At 39.0% G+C, this 22,233-nt stretch overlaps 1 protein-coding gene across 1 annotated transcript in view; it reads right to left on the bottom strand.

Annotated features, from left to right (window-relative positions):
- Positions 1-22,233, bottom strand: part of Impg1 (interphotoreceptor matrix proteoglycan 1) — a 124,537-nt gene that overhangs the window by 79,888 nt on the left and 22,416 nt on the right. Inside the window, exons 6-9 of the mRNA XM_045160049.1 lie at positions 15,186-15,289; positions 10,947-11,099; positions 4,909-4,967; positions 1,390-1,410 (exon numbers count right to left, since the gene is read on the bottom strand). Of these exons, the coding sequence (XP_045015984.1) occupies positions 1,390-1,410; positions 4,909-4,967; positions 10,947-11,099; positions 15,186-15,289 (337 nt within the window). The remainder of the gene's footprint in view (positions 1-1,389; positions 1,411-4,908; positions 4,968-10,946; positions 11,100-15,185; positions 15,290-22,233) is intronic.

Below are 22,233 nucleotides of genomic sequence, written 5' to 3'. Positions count from 1 at the left end.
GAATGAGCCAACAAGCCTAAAGAGTCACTATTGGTACAAGTCTTCAGGATACTTAACCGCTTAAAAAAATTTTTTTTTGAGGTAGGGTCTCACTCTAGCTCAGGCTGACCTGGAATCTACCATGTAGTCTCAGGCTGGCCATGGTGATCCTCCTATTTCTGCCTCCCAACTGCTGGGATTAAAGGAGTGTGCCACCACGCCTGGCTGACCCTTAACCTCTTTTTCTGATAGGCTCTTAAGGAATACCTCATTCAATACATTCCAATATTTACTATAAATCTTAAACATGGAAAAAGTTGACAAGTGTTTTAGTTCTAAAAGTCTAGCTTGAAGAATGACTGTTAACTGGAGTGGTTTAAATGTTAATTGACAAATGGTTTTGGTGGTCTTAAGAGTTATGCATTGCCAATCAACAGAAGGATGAATTGTCCTTTCTTCTAAAGTAGCCTTTCTCAAGAAATTCTATGGAGTAGCAACATAGTCTGTAGTAGTAATGGCTCTATAGGTTCTGCATGCCATAATCTAGTGGAAATTTCAGTTCTCATGGCAATTCTATTTTCCTTTTGTCCCTACAAAGTATTTTTAATAAAATAATAAAACTTTAACTAAAATAAAACAAGGACATAACACAATAGAAGATTTGGAAAAAGAAGGAGGACAGTGGTTCAGCCCATTATTAAATGAATTTATTATCATACTTACTAATGCAATACCTTTTTGCATGTAAGAACGTAGCAAGATTCCTTACAGCTCTGTCCTTGTTTGTTTGTTTCATGCCATAAATCTATACATGGGTAGGGGATGCAGATGATTTAAAGGCCACAGGATCTGATAATGTGTTTTCTTGGCAGTTCTAAAGACCACATAATCAGTCAGAGACTGCAGTTCATTATTTCACTAGTTGATTGTATGAGCCAAAGTTAGATTCTTATTACTGAGCTTCCCAAGGTAGAGTGGGTGCTTTTCTCAATTCAAACTGACCTTGGAACCAAGGACCAAATGGTTTTGTTTTCTTCATTCTACACTTAGATTGGTTGCATGTCTGAGTGTGCAGATCAACAAACAACCTCCCATTTCAAATATTTAATAGATTGTTATACATCATGCTTCATTGCATCTCAGAATCTTCACACTTTACCAATTAGATCCTGAGTTTTATATAATCACTTTAAGCTGATCATTTACACATTTCCCTGCCTATATAACATAGTGATTTGACTAGAGCATTTAAAAAATTACTTAGTAATAACTTACTTCCATTTAAATAAGAAATGACTAAGATGTCATTGGCTTATCTCAGACATACATAAAAATTATTTGTACAACACTAGGATGTAAACTTGTGGGGGAAGTCATACTATATTCCACACCATAAGAAATACAAATTACCCATCTCTTCCTTTCTTTGGTCTTCATTCATCACATACAATGAAAACATGCAAGAGAGAAAGAATTTTTGTGAGATTTCTTGAAGCAGTACATAGATTATTTTGTATACAAATTATTTTGTATATAAATGCCTTACCATGAATGTTTGCTCACTGATTTGAAGAAACATAAACTGCCAAAACAATTTGGATGGAAATTTTGGGAAGTATATGAATCCCAGAATGTAAGCATCACTGTGTAATGTTCCTCATCAGGATTTGAGCTTTAGTTCAAAGATGGAGAGGTATTTATGGTCTTTTTTTCTAAACTCATTGAATTCCTCCTGTTATTACTTAAAGATGCTGCAAATAGATTCTATTCATTTAACATATTGGATAGCTGTTAGAAAGAAGTTTTTAAAAAGTATTTTATAAACAGATGTCTCACCTCCTGAATGGTATTAAATGATTAATTTTTCCCAAAGGTCATTTAATTAAGGTTGGCTCCTAGAACTACTATTTTGACCATTGATTACTTTTTGAATTGTCTTAATCAGTAAACTTTGAGTGATTAGTTCAATTCATCATGGGGCAACTTACAAAAGTAACCAGCTGTTAGCAGACTCAGCAGCAAGCAGTTTGTATATATGTGTATTCTCCTTGAAGGTTTTCAACAACATAGCCCCCACTTCACAGATATGCATGTTCACACAGAGAGGGGAAGGGTCACTTGGAACCTTCAGAGGTAGGATTTTCACTTCAGCTATCTAACCTCAAGCTTAGCTCATTTCCTTATCCCACCACCTGCCTGACAAAGGCCCTTTTGCCACCAAATTTACATTTGAGAATTTAGTATAAACACTGTAGTCCGTGTTTCCTACATTTCAAATGACAGTTGTTTACAAAGGCAACTATCTACGGTATGTGATGGAATTAGTAACAGTCTTTCTGTTGGGGCCATGAATTCATATAACTCTTATCCTCTGATGTAACATGACTGATATAGAAATGTTACAGACATGCTGCCACTTTCCATCTGTGGAGACTAGAAAGAATGCATGACTTTCTAACTGTCACTGCTTTGGGATGGAGAAGAGACTTCTTTTTCTTTCAGACATATTGCTTCTTGTTGGTTTGCAGCAATAGTTTGCAATCCATGAAGCCAAGGAGAGCATCCAGGATTTCTGGGCCAAGACTTTAGTCTTGCTAATTCATAACATCCTTTGGTGACAAATTATCACATAAACAAATTAGGAATACTTCAGGTAAATACTGAAGGTCAGTATGAAGATGGGAGGCATATTTATCATCTCCAAAGCTCTATCCTGCCCCTTCACAACCCTCCTCTCCCACACTTGCTACCTTACTGTCCCCAAGCAACTGCTGGTACGTTTTGTTTATGTTTTCTAGAATTTAAGTAGAATCACAATACACGTTTATATGGTGTCTTTCATGAAGCCATACCAAAAAAAAAATCCATGGAATATCCATGTTGTTACATATTCTAACTTATTTCTTTGTTGAGGAGCTGTCTATACTAAGAATATGTTACAATTGTTTGTCTGTTGCTTTGTTGATGGACAGTTGGTTTGTTACTAGTTCTTGGTTATTAAAAATTAAGATGCTATGAACATTTATATGCTAACATAAAAAGTGTACTGTCCAAATAAATGGAATGCTTAATAGTTTCACACATTTGATAAAAGGGGTAAAGCAAATAAATAGTTTTTATTTAGAGTGGACCTTTTACCATTTATCCTGAAAACCATGCTCCTAATAGAGTCTTTAGCAATTTCTAGTTGTGTTGATAAACTAAATAGGTCACTGATAGAAGAGAACATATGAAACTATAAATCAGCTTTTATACACATGAGGCAAAGGAAAGACAGTACTGAGACTCACAGGGTCTTAGCTCTTCTATGGGTTTCTTGTCTCACAAGAAAGCAATTTACTTCATTATAAGTTACTTCACAATATCACAATAATCTGTTATTAATAACCTAAAGTTTGTTCCTCTCATAAGCATGTAATTTATTGTAATCCGTGTACAAAAATCATTGGCCAAGCATGATCAAGCTACTTTATAAAACATTGCTGGCTAAAATAAGCATGAATCCTTACAAAGAAAAATACTTGGGAAAGATTGTTTTCAGTGATATATCCTTAGCAGCTTTACCATGGAAAATTGCATCATCTCACACTTTGGTTTTCTTCTGATACAGATTTTTAACATTAGATTTTCATTTATTGAAGAGAGGTAACAACAAACATTTAATCATTCACCAGAAGAGTCATATCCATTATTTCCTGCAGGTTTACATTAAAAACTTGTTTTTTTAACTGCAGTAGTTTACTCAGGAGACCCTGACATCTATGCAAAATATTTTCCTATCAGCTTTTATTTTTCTCTAATCCATCTGATCTCACACAAATACTGAACAGTGGCATCTTGACACAAAGCAGAGTTCACTTGCTTTGGTAAGTGTTAGGACTTGTATCACTTTCATTTTCTGATTTCCCTCTTCTAGAGCTTTGCAAACCAGAGGCACCTGACAGATGCAGGAAAGATAGCCAGTTTTGTGTCCCACAGACTCCCTGCAGGCACACCTATCCTTGCTCAATCACCCTGTGGCTCCAATACCAGATGGTGAAGGAGTCAGAGGACCTTTGTGGAAGGGCTGCTCTCTCTGTTTCACGCCCTGCTCTGCACATGGATCCTCATGCTGATCCCACCACAGCTGGCATCTATGCTGTAGCACACTGTGAAGAAGACCATCTTATGATCCTGCCTGTTGATGTGTGACATGAGAACTTAAAAAACTGTTGGGAGAATCCTTGCCAAATTCAAGAACCTGCACTAGAGCATTAGGGCAGTAATGGCTACAGACTTGCTGCTACCAAAACCACGGGAACACAACACAGTCATATATTAGTGTGGCACTATTTTAGTCTTCCATATCTTTCATTTAAAATTTCAATTTAATATTTTTGGATATCAATAAATTATTATAGGTCATACAATAAAATAAAATTAAGATATGTTTTGGGAAGTCTTGCTTTTACCCCTGTCTACCTCCACCCTTCTTTGCACAGAAACCACTTTATATTAGATTCATCTATGACTCTTGTTAAGATAGGAAAGAGACTTACTCCTAGGTAGAAAATGAGGCAATCAAACACCAAGGCAGTTAATTGCTACTTTTTTTGATCTGCCTTTACTGAGGTATTTTCCTAAGAGACTTGCTAATGACATTGCCAAGGACGGCCGGTAGGTACTCTGTAGAGGGCAGTATTTGAAACCTCAGAAGCAGCATTACAGCTCCTGTGCCATCCACAATCAAGCCTCACAGAGTCCCATTCTAATTAGCCAGCACTTTTGTCTGAAATGTAATCAGTCCCTGGACTTGACAGAGCTAAAGAACCGAGGAAAAGATAGACTTTTTGTTTTTTAAGAGAGACTTTATAATCCTCAAGAAGATTTTCAAGAAGGACAAGGAGGAGGAAGAATTTAAAAATCGAGGAGTCTAATTCTCTTACGTACCTGAATCCCAACACATAGATTTCTTTGAATCCTGGAACTTTCTTAAGTATCTTTTGCATCTGCAGAGAACAAGAAATTTATGAAATATTCTTTGGCCCTTGTGGGTCAGATGTTGCTAAATGGCAAAAGACTTTTGATGAGTTAGGGGACAAATGAAAATGAAAAATGAAAACGCTGAAACAATGAAAGAAGTTAAACTCTTTGTTATCAGCTATTTTTGAGGTTGAGTGTTTTGGTCTTTATTTAAAAGTCATATTTGAGTAGTTCTGAGCTGTTTTAATTGTTATTTTACATAAAATATGAAGTTACTTTGAGTTGTTTGGAGGAAACTTTTTGGCTATAGTAATTTCACTTACACAAAGAAATATGAACTTTCTAACTATATAGTTAACTATAATATTTTCTGAGTTGAATTAGATGATTTAAAACATATAATATTAAATGTATTATTAAATTCAAGGGCTGGAGGGATGGTTAGCTATTAAGGCACTTGCCTGCAAAGCCAAGGATCCAGGTTAAATTACCCATGACTCATGTAAACCAGATGCACAATGTGGCACATGTATCTGGAGTTCATTTGCAGCGGCTAGAGGGTCCTGGCATGCCCATATTCTCTCTTTCTCTGCCTCTCTCCCTCCCTCTCTCTAACAACTAAATAAAAATAAAAATTTATAAATTCAAAAGGGCTGCTATACCTTAATCAAGTGGTAGAAACAGACTCTAATGTTGATAGATTTTCTCTTAGATAGATGTAGATATCACAATTTTTTTCATTAATTTGATAATGAGACTCCTGATGAAAAAACTTAATAGGTACTGTTCCTGCTCATTTCCAGCCCCCACAGAACCATCCTGCCCATGTCCTGCTCCCTGGAAGGGGAGACTTTATCCAAATCTTTCTTCATAGTGTCCTGTTTTGCTTGGCTCCTCCTTCACCTCTTCCACCACTCTCTACTATAAATATTGGGAGTCTGCAAGTTTCTCAGGTCAGCCTCCCCAGTCTCCTCACTGCCCTCTGTTTCTTACTCCATAAACTCTGCAGTAGGACTGGGCTCTGTCCAGAGGACTCGATCAAGTACACAGCACTGCCTTCTCTTGCTTTCCTGCAGGAAGGTAGGGAAGCAAGAGTCTGAGGAAGGGATAGTTTTCTGGGTGGGTGTCCTCTATCTCTCACATTAGTTCCTCTTTATTAAAAATCCTATAATGGATTTCACTGCCTACTGGATAAGGATCAGTTGTTTAGCAAGGCATTTATGATCCTCCTAAATCAGCACCTCCCTGCTTTGCCAATCACACTTTCTGTCATCACATTACCCTTGGCCTGTCCTCTAGTAACACTAGCTGAGCCCTATCCCTCTCATATACAACATGCATCTCTGTTTCTCCACACCCCAGGGACTATTAAACCCATAATTCAGTATCCTCCATTTTCTGCTCATTGACTGCTTTCTCTGCCCATGCCCTTGTTCAGAGCCAGCATGAACCCTTTCTCTACTGGTGAGCACTTAACAAGAGCTTCTGAGTCAGGGGCAGTTGTTTCTTCTCTCTACTGTGCCCCATCCGATAGGGCACATCCTGAAAGGTCTATGAGGTGCATGCCTGTTTCCTTCATGGAGGTTATGCCCTTTGTCTTTGGGAGCTGTGTCTTCTTTGTTCATCTTGAGCTGTCTTGCTCTTAGCATCTAGCAGTCAGTACGAACTCAGCAAATCTTTGGATCAGGGTTGGACATGGCAAATATGCTTGGGCTGAGTGTTTTTCTTTGTTCTCTAAGCTCATCAACATGGCACTGCATTGTCATTTATCTGAAATTACTTCAAGACTACGTTACCAGTGTCAAAGACTAGAAAGGCAATGTGCAGAGAATCCCCAAATCTCTCATTTGGGTTGTTAACTGGATCATGGACGCAAAAAATATTAATTAATTTATTTGAGAGAGATTGAGAGAGAAAAAGAGGCAGATAGAGAGAGGGAGAGAGAATGGGAGCACCAGGGCCTCTAGCCACTGCAAATGAACTCCTGATGCATGCACTACCTTGTGCATCTGGCTTTACATGGGTCCTGGGTAATGGAACCAGGATCTTTAGGTGTTGAAGGCAAGTGCCTTCACCATTGAGCCATCTCTCTAGCCTCTATATTATGGAATTTTTCCCAACAGACTTTTAACCTTCTAATTATATTTTTGTGTGCCAATATTAAAAATAAACCTCATTTATGAGCCTATAGGAATTATGATGATGAGAGTAGCTTAGTTTTGTATAAGGATTACTTGCTCAGATCTAGATTTTCTTTTTAGCTACAAAACATTAAGTTTACTCATTAATTTTTGAATCATGGTCTTCTTACCCCAAATTGGTACTAATACTTATGCCACAAGGTAGCTGTGAGGCATAACTAGCAAGTAACCCAGTGTCTGGCACATATGGAACAGACAGTTTCTCTACCTTCCCCAGTGACCACCCAGCACAGTGGTGGCAAAAGCCAGGTCAGATATAGATGCTACACTTCAAAAACAAACACTCAGTGGGGTAGACAGAATGAGGGCGTGCACTGAGATGGGGTGAAGGCCCTGGGAAAGTCAACTGTGTGCTTCCCTCTGCTACCCTGTCATGGGCTTTACAGAGGAGAACATTGAGGCTTGTTCTGCAGAGCTGGTCTGTGGAGCAGCTGAGCTCATACTCCAGGTCTGCTCTGGCCTCCTGAGGGAGCAGCTCTGTGGCTCCAGGGAGTCAGTTAAGCTGTCCCTGGGAACTGCCAACAGCTCTGGGGAATGACATTTTAGGTAGGAGCTGAGGCTGGAGACAGGTTCGGAAGCATTCCTTTTTGAGACCTTGCTGCCTCCGACAGCAGCCAGACAAACATAGACTGCCTCTGGAAACTGCGGTTGCAGCCTTGGCAGCAGTGGTGCCGTGGGGAGGGCCATGTGTCCTCTGTTCCCTGCAGGAGTGCTCCACAGTGCTGGCTGTGCTCCAGGGGACGGAGGCTGATGCCCATGCCCTCTTGGAGAGCCTGTCCTAAGGATCAGCCTGGCTGCTCAGGATGTAGATAGTGCCTGGGGGCCTAGGAACCAAGATGACAAAAGCCTGCAGTCAATTCTGCTAACTAATTCTCTGGGGAAACTTGCAATCATGAAGCACTAATCATTGAGTTGCTAATTAAGTACTCAGTTAACCTTATTAATACTCCATGCATAGGGGTCTCCCTCATTCTGCTAGAATGAGTGTTAACTGGGCTATAAGCGTTGCGCTGATCTCTTGAACACTGGCACAGGAGAAAGCCCTTTAGAGTGATTCTTTTTGACATTTGTATTAAATTGTTCATTAGGTTTAATGTGGAAATTAAATTAATGCAAAGCATTGTCCATTAATTCCTGATTAGGCCCAAATAGCTATGCTAATGCAGGCACTGGTGGGCCAGTTGGATTTCTTTCTGATGGCAGGTCTCTTGGTGGTCTTGCTCGGGCAAACATAGGGCTCTGGCACAGAGAAAGGAGGTCATATAGCTGGCAGGACTGAGGTGACCCCCGCCTTTGGATCAGGGTTGGACATGACATATATCCTATATATAAAACATATGTATGTATATATTTGCATAGTAAACTTTCTGGAGGACAGACAGGGAATATAGTCATCCTTTCCTCATCAAAATTTACTTGTGAAAAGTAGGACGTGTGGGACAGTGAAGGGAGGCGCTGAGTGGGTCGGAGACTCTGGGCTGGAATCTTGGCTTTGCAGGCAGCTGAGTCCTCAGCTGGGGTTGTTACTGTTCAGGACATTATTACGTTCTGTGTCTTAGTTTTCACACTCAAGTGAAGGGAAATAGTACTTAAAGGGTTGAGTGAAAAAGTAAATGAGTTAATTCACATAACACATCAAGAACAATGCCAGCCAGTATTTCTTTGCACAAAAGTTAGAAAGTTAGGCTTGAAAGGATATTGAGGTCATCCTTTGGGGGAAGTTGGGCTCCCCCTAAATTCTCATGGTTAATTCTTGGCAGAAGCAGGAATTAAGCTTTGGTTTTCAAAACATTGTAATTTAAAATTACATTGTTCTAGATAGTTAGAAATTTAAAAGACAAACAGGTTAGTGAAGAGTTCATGGTCAATTATCCAACTATATCAAGAATTTGTGGAAAAGAAAGTTTCTAATAACAGTCAGGATAGCTAGCATCTAATAATTCACATCTAGGTACTTGTTGGTTCATAGCCCTGATGAATCTTCCCCTTTAAAGTTTGTGGAAATGAAGCTTGCTTTGTATTTCATTGACTGGGGAGGATGGAAGGAGTTGGAAGTTAAAAATATTTCACTTGTGTATCTGCTTTCTGAATTCTCAAAATATGAGAAGTGGCACACCGGGAAAGATTCACATGCACCCAGACTGTCCAGACATGTGGTTGTGGCTATGGCATCTTGTCCTGTGTTCCTTCTGTGATTACAACAGTCACAGACCCAAGCTCTGCACTGAGGGTTGGGCTTCAGAGAGGAAACAAACAACCTCAGCTCCCACCAAGCCCATAAGCACTGGTGGGGAATGGCAGTGAGGAGGAAGGAAGAGAGATGAAAGGACGCAGGCTCTAAACAAGTCAGCATGATCAGAGCTGGGACAGACGTGTGTCCTGGGTACTAGCGAGCCCAGCAGAGAGGCACTGAACTCAGAATGGCTGGAAGCTCTCTATGACAAAGTGCCTAAAGGGAAACATGGGGGAGGGCCATCTTGACCAAAAAGGCAACATAAATGAAGGCTAAAAGTGAAGGAAATTTGCAGATAGTTTTTATTTCTGGAAACTAGAATAGAGAGGGATGATAATTAACTGGGGTATGACAATAAAAAAACCCAAAACAAAACAGGAGACTTATCATGGTGCATAGATGCTACACTCAGCATCATAGTTGTATTCATCCTGTAGGCAATCAAAGAGCATTTGAATCAGGGAGATATGATGATGCTGGAGATGGAAAGGACTTCTCTGGTAAACTCCAGTGTTAGTAATTGGCTAGTGAACAATATAGTTGCCTTCTACTTAACACCTATGAAAAATGGCATGTCTTAAAACTGGTATAAAATTGCCAAGGTAGTGTTGGTGGTACAATGGTGAAGATAGCTGCCTATCAAATTGCAAAAGTGGAAATATTAACAGAGACACAGCATTATGAATTGAAAATTTGTATTTCAACCCAGAATATTCTCTAGTTAGAACCTATATGGTCATTTTATTTTACTTTTCTAAAAATTTTGTTTTGCTTCATTGGATACAAGATCCCACTCTAGCCCAAGCTGATGTAGAACTCATTTTGTAGCTGTAGGCTGGCTATCCTGGCTTACAGCCTCCTATCTCAGTCCCCCAAGTGCTAGGCCAAAAGCATGTACCACCACACTAGGCTTTTTCAATGGCTTTTTTTGTTCCTCCTAAAAATTTAATCTATTTAATTGGCATATAATTAACATAAATAGCTGAACATATTTAATTTTGAGCAAACTCTATATGCATGAAACCATTGTCAAAATGATTATTTTCATAAACAGAATTGTGTATGGCTTTCAGTTAATTAAAAACATGAAACAAAATTTAAATGTAAATAACATTGACAAATCTAAAAGCTGGACTTGATGATTTGTCTAATGTTTTGCAACTTACTATAGAACCTTTTTTCTTTTCTTAAAAGACTTTAAAAATATGTTTTATTTTTCTTTATTATGTGTGTATGTGTGTGTGTGTATGAGAGAGAGAGAGGGAGGCAGATAGAGAAAGAGAGAATGGGCATGCTAGGACCTCCAGCCACTGCAAATGAACTCCAGATGCATGCATCACATTGTGCATCTAATTTACGCAGGTCTTGGAGAGTCAAACTTGGGTCCATTGGCTTTTCAGGCAAGTGCCTTAACCACTAAGCCACCTCTTCAGTCCCCTGTTTTCTTTTTAATGCTCAAAAATGTATGCCTGGCCACAAGAAGTCAGAATTAGTAGCCAAGCCCACATGTCCTTTTGGCTCCACGAGGCATCATGACATTGGATGTGAGTGTGTGGGCTGGGTCCACTCACCTGCATTTGGGAATGTCTTGCCAGGTCCTGGTAGTATGGGGACCCAGAGTCAGTGAGCTCTGCCTTAAACCTCTGGTTTGGCAGAGAGATGCTGAACTCCACCTTCTGTTCCAGTAGGCCCTCAGACACATGAGTAAATTCTGTTTCTGTTTCCTGAGTTAAAGAACAAAAAAGACTTCTATTAATGCAAACTGCACACAAATGGCTATATTATGTAATGAATACTGATTTGCTATAAAATTTAATTATGAAATTTTAAGTGGTTTTGTAATAAAAGTCCTATTAACTAGGAGTTGCCTCTGAATTTCAGTGAGAGTCAGGGTCTCATTACATAGATTAGGCTGGCCTGAAATTGGGAGCAACCCTCCTGCTTCAGCCTCCTGACTGCAGGGATTACAAGCACGTGGTACCAGGCCTGATGGGTTATTTAGAGTCCTTCCGAACACTGTCATGCTATACCCTTGTGGTCATCATGATAACCTTTCAATACATACATACATTCCCCACATTCCCCCAAACCTATGTGTACAAATGAATACACATATATTGCTGGTGTATCATTTGGATTGTACTACATTGTAAATACTCTTCGTTGAGAATTGGATTGGCAAGCTTTGAATGCTTAGAGATTATTTAACATAATCCTTTTTTGAAGAGAAGAGTCTAGAATGATTTAGTGGGAACATTTTACTTAAACTTCACATGGAAAGCTGTTAGAAAATACTTTCAAGACAAAAGACAGCTTGAAATTTCTCTCAGGGAATGGCATATTTGGGCAAACTTTGTAAGCATGTGTCTACGAACAGAAGCAATTCTCAAAAGTGGCTTGGGCCTCTAGAGAAGGGGCCAGGGGTCTTTCTTGTCCACTGTTCTAGGAAGTAGCAGGGGCGTGTCACAGCTTTGACTCCACATGGACTCTGGGGACATAGAACAAGCCTGGAGCTGGGTTTCAAATCTGAGGTCTAACCGATTTTTAACCTTGGGCACTCAGATGATGTTGAGATGTGCCTGACTTTCTAAAAAATGTAAGAAATATGTCTGCAAGAAATTGAAAGAGCCTCTGAAGAATATATATGTATATATACTTTTATAATGAATGGGAATAATAGAAGCTGAAAGACAAGAACACCTGATGAAAATTGCCATGCAGAGCACAGATCAGCTGGGTGCTAGCAGATGTAATTCCTCTTCATTTCTGTTTTGTTTTGTTTTGAGGTAGGGTGTCATTCTCTAGCTCAGGCTGACCTGGAATTCACTACATAGTCTCAGGGTGGCCTTGAACTCACGGCAATCCTCCTACCTCTGCCTCCCTAGTGCTGAGTGCTGGGATTAAAGGTGTGTGCCACCATGCCTGGCTCCTCTTCATTTCTTGTCATACATTCCTCATTCCATTGGCATGGACAGTAGCACAGTGTGTTGAGTAGGACACTTAAAGGACATGGCTTCAAACTTAGCAGCCTACTGATGTTTCTTTAAAACACTTTCATTCAGTCTTTACATCCATTCACCTATTGGCCATCTACAGATGGTCACTATAGGATGATGTAGCATGAGGGTTGGTATTAGATCTAGAAGCTAATAATTTCATTAAGTATGAATTTCTGAGATGCAATTTAGATGTATTAATGAGAAATTACTCTCATATACAGGATGAATATTTTTATTGTTTCATTTTTATTTTATTTTTTTTTGAAACATGCTCTCATGTAGCCCAAGCTGATCTTAAACATGCTATATAGCCAAGGCTGGCCTTGAACACCTGATCGCCTATCTTTATTTCCTGAGTGTTGGGATTGCAAGCCTATACTACTATATCTGGCCTTAACAATATTTTAAGTTAACAAGTGATGATTGTATATGTTTAAAGGCTACAGTGTGATGTTTTGCTACATGTTTATAAACTGTCCAGATTATATCAGGGCTATTAATATCTGCCACTTCATAAATTTAAAAATGTCATTATTTTGTAGTAAAACATTAGTATTTCTCTTAGCAACTTTGAAGTATGTAATATAATATTATTTATTAAAGACAGGATTCTGTGCAATAGATCACTAAAGCTTATTCTTCAGACTTTGCTGAAATTTTGAACCCTTTGATTCATGTTCACATCTATCTTGCCATCCACAGACTCTGGAAGGGATGTTATGCTATTTCTTTTAAAGCACTGCTCTTTTTATTGCTACAAATTCTACTTATTTATTTATTTATTTATTTATTTATTTATGTGAGTGCACATGTACCAGGGTTTCTTGCCACCTCAAACAAACTCCAGACACATGAGCCACTTTGTATCTGGCTTTAGATGGATGTTGGGGAACTGAATCCAGGCAGACAGGCTTTGTAAACAAATTACTTTAATTGCTGAGCCATGTCCCCAGCCGTGTTGGGCTATTTTTAATTTATGTGCACATAAATGTTTTTTCCGTGCCTCTTCCTCAGTACCTTCAAAAACTCCCTGTTGCCTATGGTCTGACATTTCAGATTCTCTATAGTCTATCCCAACCTATCTTAATTTTCTCATCATCTCTCCTCTACCCTCAGTGCTGGAATGCCCCAACACCACATAGCTTTGCTTGTGTCCACACTGAAGAGCCTCCGTACTAATCCCCCACTTCCAGCAATAACACCCCACCACTCACACACACATTCACACAAACACATTTACATATACCTACTCTCTCACACACATACCCACATTCACTAACACAACACATGCTTTTTATTCTTTTCCTCTCTCTGGAGTCTAGAAATCTTTCCTCCTCTGAACTCCTGTGACATTGATTACCATTTGAACCTTTGCTTTGTACCTATCATATACTTTCCTGTCATCTTCTCTTAATGAAAGCTGTGCTGCTCCACATGACTCTCATACCACACAAAATCTCCTGAAGCAGAAAACATGGAGTAATTTATTTATAAGGCTCAGAAAGTATGCATATCTAAGGACTGTACCCCTATAGCTTATCATGGCTTATCATATTGTCCCAGTCTATATACCTGTTATTGTCAATTATAGGACTTCGAATATTTTGTTATATTTAGTTGCATTGTGAATTCTCTGAAGCAAGGGCTATCTGTTGTTTACCTTGGGATCCTTGGAGCAGAACCCTGTTCCTGGAATATCAGTGAATTTTAGTAAAATATTGTTGAATGAAAGAATAGACCATAGATGCAAGTGGAGGAAAGGATGATGTAAGAAGATGGCCTTATGAAGGGCAAATCAAATGTTTGGTGTTATTTACAAAGAGAGTGATATATGGATTTTGAGAAGAGCATAAGCAATGTGAGGAAAGTTGGAGACTTAAAAATTTTTATAGAAAATACATAGAATTATAGTCAATAAATTTTTCCAACAGCATTTTCTCTGTTGATGAAGTAGGATATTTTTCAGAAAAACACAATCCTTTTATCTTTGTTCACCGCAGTAGTTCTACTGAACCTGTGGCCATCTCTCCTGAAGGGTGCCTTGGCTGGCCAGCAGGACTCTAATCTTGGGTTTCTCATGCTGACATGGTGATATGGAATTGTCTGCCTTTGCCCTGTGCTGTGCCTTGGTGGCATTGTGACAGGGTGGGGCAGGGGAGAAGGGTGTCTTCTGGACTACATGGGAGAGTCAACATGGCTGCAGTGGCCTTCAGGTGGCCTCTACTCTACTGCTCATGAGTAATTATTTGTGTATTGCCTGATGTCCAAGCTTTTTGAGAGGTTAAACATATCCCCACTTTAGTAATTGACACTGAATTCTGAGACAACCTTCTTGGCTGCCCTGCTCATGCCAGCCACGCCTCATGCTCCTCTTCATCTTACATCCTCAGTTTGTTTGCCCCTCGTATGTTTTCTTCGTGTGGGCAAACTAAAGACAAACCCTTGATGGTCACTGTAAACATGGGTTTTATTGTAGCAGAGGATGAGGTTGACTGTTTGCTTGACTGGCTCGTTCTAATGCTTCATTAATACCTCCCATGTAAGTTTTTGGTAGGTACTGGGAGAGGGTCTCTGGTCTCCAGAGCTTAAAATTAAGTAGCTTCTTATAATTCCTCCTATTTTATCCCAATCTGCAATGATTTCTTTTCTCTCAGTCCTTAAGATGGAGTGAGTAGAACCAGGTTCACCAGTTTCTGAACTGATGGAGATGTAGCAGGAATGATATGAACTACTGCTCCATCCATACTCTTTTCCAGTTTTACTGAAAAGCAATCAGGTGAGTAAGGCACTAAATCTACTGAAATCTCTTACTGTTGCAGGTGTCTCGGTGTCTTTGAAGGTGTCATTAAGAATTTCATTGAGGTGTGTGTCATCAGGAGGGAGCCGGAGGGACCCCAATGAGACACTGGCAACACCTGTGGAAATCAGAGTGACTCAGACACAAGAAAGAACTTGAAGGGTTTCCATTAGAACAAGGCCATATTACATGTGCTTTTTTCTGTCACCCTACAAGATTAGTGCATTTTGAAATCACTTTTTTATTTTTATAAAAATATTTTACTTATTTATTTGACACAGAGAGAAAGAGAATGGGAGTGTCAGGGCTTCTAACCACTGCCCACCACTCCAGATATGCAAAGCACCTCTTTATGCAGCTGGCTTATGCTGTATTGAGGAATTGAACCTGGGTCCTTAGGCAAGTTCCTTAACTGCTAAGCCATTTCTCCAGCCCAAATTCACTTTTTAAAAGATCCCATAGAGCTGGAGAGATTGCTTAGTGGTTAAGGTGCTTGCCTGCAAAGCCAAGGGACCTTGGTTTGGTTCCCCAGGACCCACATAAACCACATGCACAAGGTGGTACATGTATCCGAAGTTTGTTTGCAGTGGCTGGAAGTCCTGCTGCATCCATTCTCTATCTCTCTGACTCTTTCTCAAATAAATAAAAACAAATTATTAAAAGATCCCATAAACACAGATTTAGGGCTTGCCTACATGTGAAACAGTTAAATGCAGTTTCTTACTGAGATCTGATTCAGTTTTCTTTCTGTGACTATTAAAAGTATGTAAACACTTGGTATTTTGTGACTACTTAAGGGTTATAAAGATTTTGTATTTTTGAACATTTTCTTAGAATACTAACTTTTTAAAATTTAGATTGTCTTAGCAATCATTAAAACATTAAATTTTTTTTTTTTTTTTTTTTTTTTTTTTTTTTTTTGGTTTTTTGAGGTAGGGTCTCACTCTAGCCCAGGCTGATCTGGGATTCACTATGGAGTCTCAGGGTGGCCTCGAACTCACAGTGATCCTCCTACCTCTGCCTCCCAAGTGCTGGGATTAAAGGCGTGCGCCACCACGCCCAGCTTAAAACATTAAATTTTAATCACAGATCTCAAGACAAGAAAAAAAGCACATTAAGATGCTATCAATTTATACTTTTTAATAGACCACCACAGATCATTTCATTTCAGGGACCTGGAAAATGTTTTGATGTATCTGAGAAAAAACACCATATTAACATGCTAAATTTATCCCTTTTAGAATAAACCACACAGAACCTTTCATTTCAGAGACCAGCAAATATTTTGATATTATTTCATTTCAAAGACCTGGAAATATTTTGACATATCTGAAGATCTCATGAGAAGTCTAGGTTCTATCCAAGGAGGAACTTACTGTAAATCCATACATTAATATTTTATAATAAATTATCATTTTGAAATGTTCAGGAAAATAGTATCACAGCTAGTTTGTATTTAGTCAGAAATTGCTTCCCCTTTTAATATTTCTTTTTAAATCTTTAAAAACTTTATTTATTTGAGAGCGACAGAGAAAGAGGCAGAGGGAGAGAGAGAAGGAGAGAGAGAGAGAGAGAGAATGGATGCACCAGGGCCTCCAGCCACTGCAAACGAACTCCAGATGCATGTGCCACCTTGTGCATCTGGCTTACCTGGGTCTTGGGGAATCAAGCCTAGGACCCGGGTCCTTAGGTTTCACAGGCAAGTGCTTAACCACTAAGTTATCTCTCCACCCCCCCCCCATTTTAATCTTTTTGTTTTTTCAAGGCAGGGTCTCACTCTGGTCCAGGCTGACCTGGAATTAACTATGAAGTCTCAGGGTGGTCTCAAACTCACAGTGATCCTCCTACTTCTGCCTCCTGAGTGCTGAGATTAAAGGCATGCACCACCACGCCCAGCCCCCCCCATTTTAATCTTAATTATACCAAAACATAGACTGTATTTGCTTATTTTTGAGCCCTAGTAAACAGGAGATACCAAACATGATTTAATCTTTGATGCTTGAGTTCCTTGCATTTGGTTGTTTGTCATTGCACTCAGTATGAGAATGTGGTCTTAGTGGGACAATTTGGCAGTGGGTATGGACTCCTCTGGAGAGTATGACTTATAAAAAACTAAAAAAAATTGCCACAAAATATTATACACATTTATGGGATATTGTGATATTTGAAACACGTATACATTGTGTAATGTTCAAATTAAAGTAAATATCTGTCTCCTTAAACACTTATCATTTCTTTGTGGTGAAAGTCAAAATGCTTTCTTTTTCAAATACAAAGTAACTTATGGTTACTAGTATAGTCACCTTCCTATGTGATAGCAAACCAGAGAAGGTGAAGTTTGTTGGGGAAGATCCTGCCTATTCGTTTGTTTAACAGCATCTCAAAGGCAGAGTCTCCTGGCATCTTCCCCATAGCTTCAGCTGAACAAACTGCCGTGAGCTGCTGGGATGGAAGTATCTTTACCCTAGCCTCACCCCATGGGTCCTCACACTTTATAAGTCTGTGAATAATTGTTTGGGATTATATTTTTGCTACAATTAACAAGTGCTTATCTAGTATACTAGAACAATTTTTGAAATTCATCATTTGAATGTCAAACAAAAAAAAAAGTATCTGGACTGTTAAACACTGAGAAGAATTGTCAGATGGTCTGGATTATCTTCTTGTATATTTAACTTCCTTTAAAGATTTCTCATGGTTCCTTCACACCTAAGATACTTAGTAAGATTCCCACTAAATTCTAATCTCACAAACCAATATTATGACTGAAAATTTATTTTATCATAACTGATTCAGTTGCAGTAATTGCCTGACCCCACTCAAAGCTCTCCTATCCCCAAGACTGCATTTATGTTTCAAGAATTCAAGGTTCGGGGCAAAGGCAAGGGCAGCTTAAATTTAGAATCTCAAACTTATCTATCTATCTATCTATCTATCTATCTATCTATCTATCTATCTATCTATCTATCTATCATCTATGTATCTGTCATGTTATTATATATGTCATCAATACATCTTCTATACTTGAAAAAAAAGTTAAAAATGATGATAAAGGTAAAAGAGTTGGGGTAGAAAGAGGAGTTGAGATGGGATAGTTTTCTTTTCAGAAAAGCACTCAAAGTTTCCCTGAATTTGCACTAAGATTCTCTGTTCTCTTTTCATACAAGATCATCATTGGTGCCAAGCCCGGCAAGCACAAGAGCTGCTTTCATTATTTTTCCAATCTTGTGGTCTGCTTTTTTTTTTTTTTTTTTTGAGATGCATTTTTAAAATAGTCTCTGTACAGAAGTGGGCATTGTTCTCAGCTCTGCCCATCCAGGGACACTGGGATAATAATGTTAAAACATTCACTACTGGAATTCTATACTGCCAATGTAATAGATCACTGGTCTACGAGTTGTCTCACAGGTTTTGTAAAGAATAAGATGGCAGTAGCCAATCAGGAAAAGTTAATGTCACTATGGTTTTTTTGTGGGGGGAGACTTTTTGGTATGATGGCTCAATTAAAAGATCTTGGACTATGGGAATGTTTGAACATCATTGAGACTGATAAAAGTTCAAGTTGGATGAATGCATTGTATTTTATATCATATAAGATTATCAGTTTATGGGGGCCAGGGGTGGAATGTGGTAATTTGAATTAGGTGTCCCTCATAAACTTAAGTGTTCTGAGTGCTAGGTTCACAGCTAATGAAGATTTGGGAATTAAGACCTCTTGGAGTCAGTGTATTGTTGGGGGTGGGTTTATGGGTGTTATGGTCAGTCTTCCCTTGCTAGTGTTTGGCACACTATCCTATTGCTATTGTCCACCTTATGTTGGCCAGGGGGTGATGTCCACCCTCTGCTCATGCCATTGTTTTCCCCTGCCATCATAGAGCTTCCCCTCAAGTCTGTAAGCCAAAATAAACACCCATTTTTCCCCCAGATCTGCTCTTGGTCAGGTGATTTCTGCCATTATGAACCTGACTGCAACAATGCCTAAAGATAATCTAAGATCCACAAATGAGAGAAAACATGCAATGTTTATCTAATGCTGGTAAATTTCACTTAATATTATTATCTCCAGTTGCAGCCATTTCCAGCAAATGGCACAATTTTGTTCTTCTTTATGACTAACGAACACTCCACAATATCCATCCTTTTGCTGATAGGTATCTAGGTGACTTCATTAATCGTCTGTGGTAAATAGCGCAGCTGTAACCATGCATGGGAAGTGTCTCTGTGGTATGTTGGCTTATATTCCTTGGGGTATGTATACAGGAGTGCTATAGCTTGGGTCATGGGCTAATTCTATCTTTAGGTTTTTAAGGAGCCTCCATACTGATTCCTATAGTGACTGGATTAATTTACAGTCCCACCATTAGCTTATAAGTCTTTCTTCTCACCATTGCATTCTCTCTCTCTCTCTTTTTGCACATTTTATTTTACTTTATTCAAAGTTAAAACTATAGAGTCAAAAACTCAGTGTACAAAAAGCTAATGGATGAACTATATAGGCAGGAAGAATCATGTAATTCACAGCCAAGGTAATGGACAAGTGCATGGCACTTTGTGAGCATAGGCACTGGGCAAGGCCCTGAGCTTTTCTGGTACCCATTACATTCTTACCAGCATTTGCCTTAGTTTTCTTTTTTTAAAAAAATTATTTATTTATTTATTTGAGAGCGACAGACACAGAGAGAAAGATAGAGGGAGAGAGAGAGAATGGGCACGCCAGGGCTTCCAGCCTCTGCAAACGAACTCCAGACGCGTGCGCCCCTTGTGCATCTGGCTAATGTGGGACCTGGGGAACCGAGCCTCGAACCGGGGTCCTTAGGCTTCACAGGCAAGCACTTAACCACTAAGCCATCTCTCCAGCCCTGACTTAGTTTTCTTTATAAAAGCTGTTTGACTAGGACAAAATGGAATGTCAATGTAGTTTTAAAAAATATTTTATTCATTTGTTTTACAAGAAGATACAGAGAAAGGAGAAGGAGGAGGAGGAAGTGAAAGAGAAGAAAAAAAAGAGAATATGAGTGCACCAGAGCTTGTGAACTCTAGATGCATGCACCACTTTGTGTATCTGGCTTTACGTGGGTACTGGGGAAGCAAATATGGGTCATTAGGCTTTGCAGGCAAGCACCTTAACCACTGAGCAATCTCTCCAATCCCTGTCAGTGTAGTTGTAATTTGTATTTCCTTGATGACTAAAGATATTGAACATTTTTTCCATGTTTATTAGCCATTTGTACTTCATCTTTTGAGGATTGTCCATTTCATTTGTCCTTTATGGGTTGGGTTTTCTACTTTTGGGCATTTAGTGATTTTTGAGTTCTTTATGCATTTTAAATATTAGTCTTCTGTCAGCTATATAGCTAGTAAGATTTTATCCCATTTTATCCACTCTTCACACTTGATTACTTGTTTTCAATACTATGCAGAAGTCTTTGAATTTTATGCAATATCACCTGTTGATTCTTGGTATTATTGCCTGATATACTGGAGGGAATCCTTTTCAGATAGTCCTTGCTGATGCCTATATATTGAAATACTTTTCCTGCGTTTTCATTTAACATTTCCAGAATGCCAGGTCTTAATTAAGGTCATTGATCCATTTTGAATAGATTTTTGTATAGGGTGAGAGATAAGAGTTCTGGTTTCATTCGTCTTCATGTTTATGCCTAGTTTCCGCAGCTACATTTGTTGAGGAGGCTGTCTTTTCTCCATGTATGTGCTAACATCTTTGATCAGGTAGCTGCAGCTGTGTTGGCTTAAGTCTGTGATCTGGTTCTTCTTTATAGTCTGTTGATCCATGTGTCTAGTTCTTTTGTGCCAGGACTATGCTGTCGTTGTTGCGGGGTCTGTCTCTGCAGTACAACATGAAATCAGGTATGGTAATACTTCCAGCATTGTGTGAGGTCTTTTGTGATTCCAGATGAGTTTAAGGGCTTTCTCCCCCTTTACTGTGAAGAATGTTTTGATCTTTTAATGGAGATTGGATGACTCTGTAAGTCACTTTTGGTGACAGCCATTTTCATGATATTAATTCTGCTGCTCTATGAGCATAGAAGGGATTTCTGTGTCTTAGCATCTTTAATTTTTTCACAGATGTGTAATACATGCATAAAAAGATTTTACAGTGTAGTTCTAGATGAATGTCTGCATAATATCAAGGACTTATGGAACTCATGAGTCAAGACAGAATATGTTGGGTATCAATTAATTCTGAAGATTTTGTACACTGCTTTCAAATGGAGTACTAGTCCAATATGAAAGCTGATCTCTGGACACTGGGCTTTGGATAGCATTCAAACCTCAAATTAACTCAATGAATTTTGTGATATCTGTAACTAAACCCTGTCAATCATGCTATCAGAGTTCATAGTTAAAACAACAATTGATGTAAAAATTTCTACTCTAGGAGAACAGGCCCTTCTGGTCTATCTCAGCCTCTCTTGCAACACTTCACCCAGTGGCTTTTATGAACAATCTAGTATTTACACCTTCATAATTAGAAAGGAAAGTATCTTTTGTCTAACTTCAATCATTAGCACCCCTGAGACAGAATGGTCTATGTTCTGTATGTGCTGTCCAATAAAAGACTGTCCCTCTTCAGTCAGTTTCCATCTCTAAATGATAGCTTTGGCAACTCAGAAACTGGCTTTGTTCTCTGCAGGCAACATTAAGCTCAGTTAGGGACACCTTGTCTTGTAGGTTTTAGGCATGTGACATAGGCTTCTTTATTTAGCAGGGAGGTCAATGTTATCAGGGAGCTTCCATCCCACAAGAAACAGGCTCTCTCTGCTGGAGGGTGGAGCTCTGGTAATTTGCTCTGGATCCAATTCCTAAGCAAAGCTTCTTGGCTCTTCAGACTCTTCTTTCTTTTATTTTCCTCCTCTCCCCTTTCTGAAGGATGAGAGTCAGCTTTGAGCTTGCCTTTTCTGATTTATCTGTCTTATGTGTTTTACTCTGTGACTGTCATGGAAATTCAGGTCCTCTGTTTGCTCCCATGCGCTGTCTGTATTTGAGAAACCCTTCTACTTGAGGAAACACTCCACTTAGTCTGTTGTACCATAGACTGGG

The sequence above is a fragment of the Jaculus jaculus genome, chromosome 10 (genome assembly GCF_020740685.1).
Source record: "Jaculus jaculus isolate mJacJac1 chromosome 10, mJacJac1.mat.Y.cur, whole genome shotgun sequence".
Taxonomy (NCBI): domain Eukaryota; kingdom Metazoa; phylum Chordata; class Mammalia; order Rodentia; family Dipodidae; genus Jaculus; species Jaculus jaculus.
The sequence above is the reverse complement of the archived record's forward strand: the minus strand, read 5'-3'. Positions and strand labels throughout refer to the sequence as shown.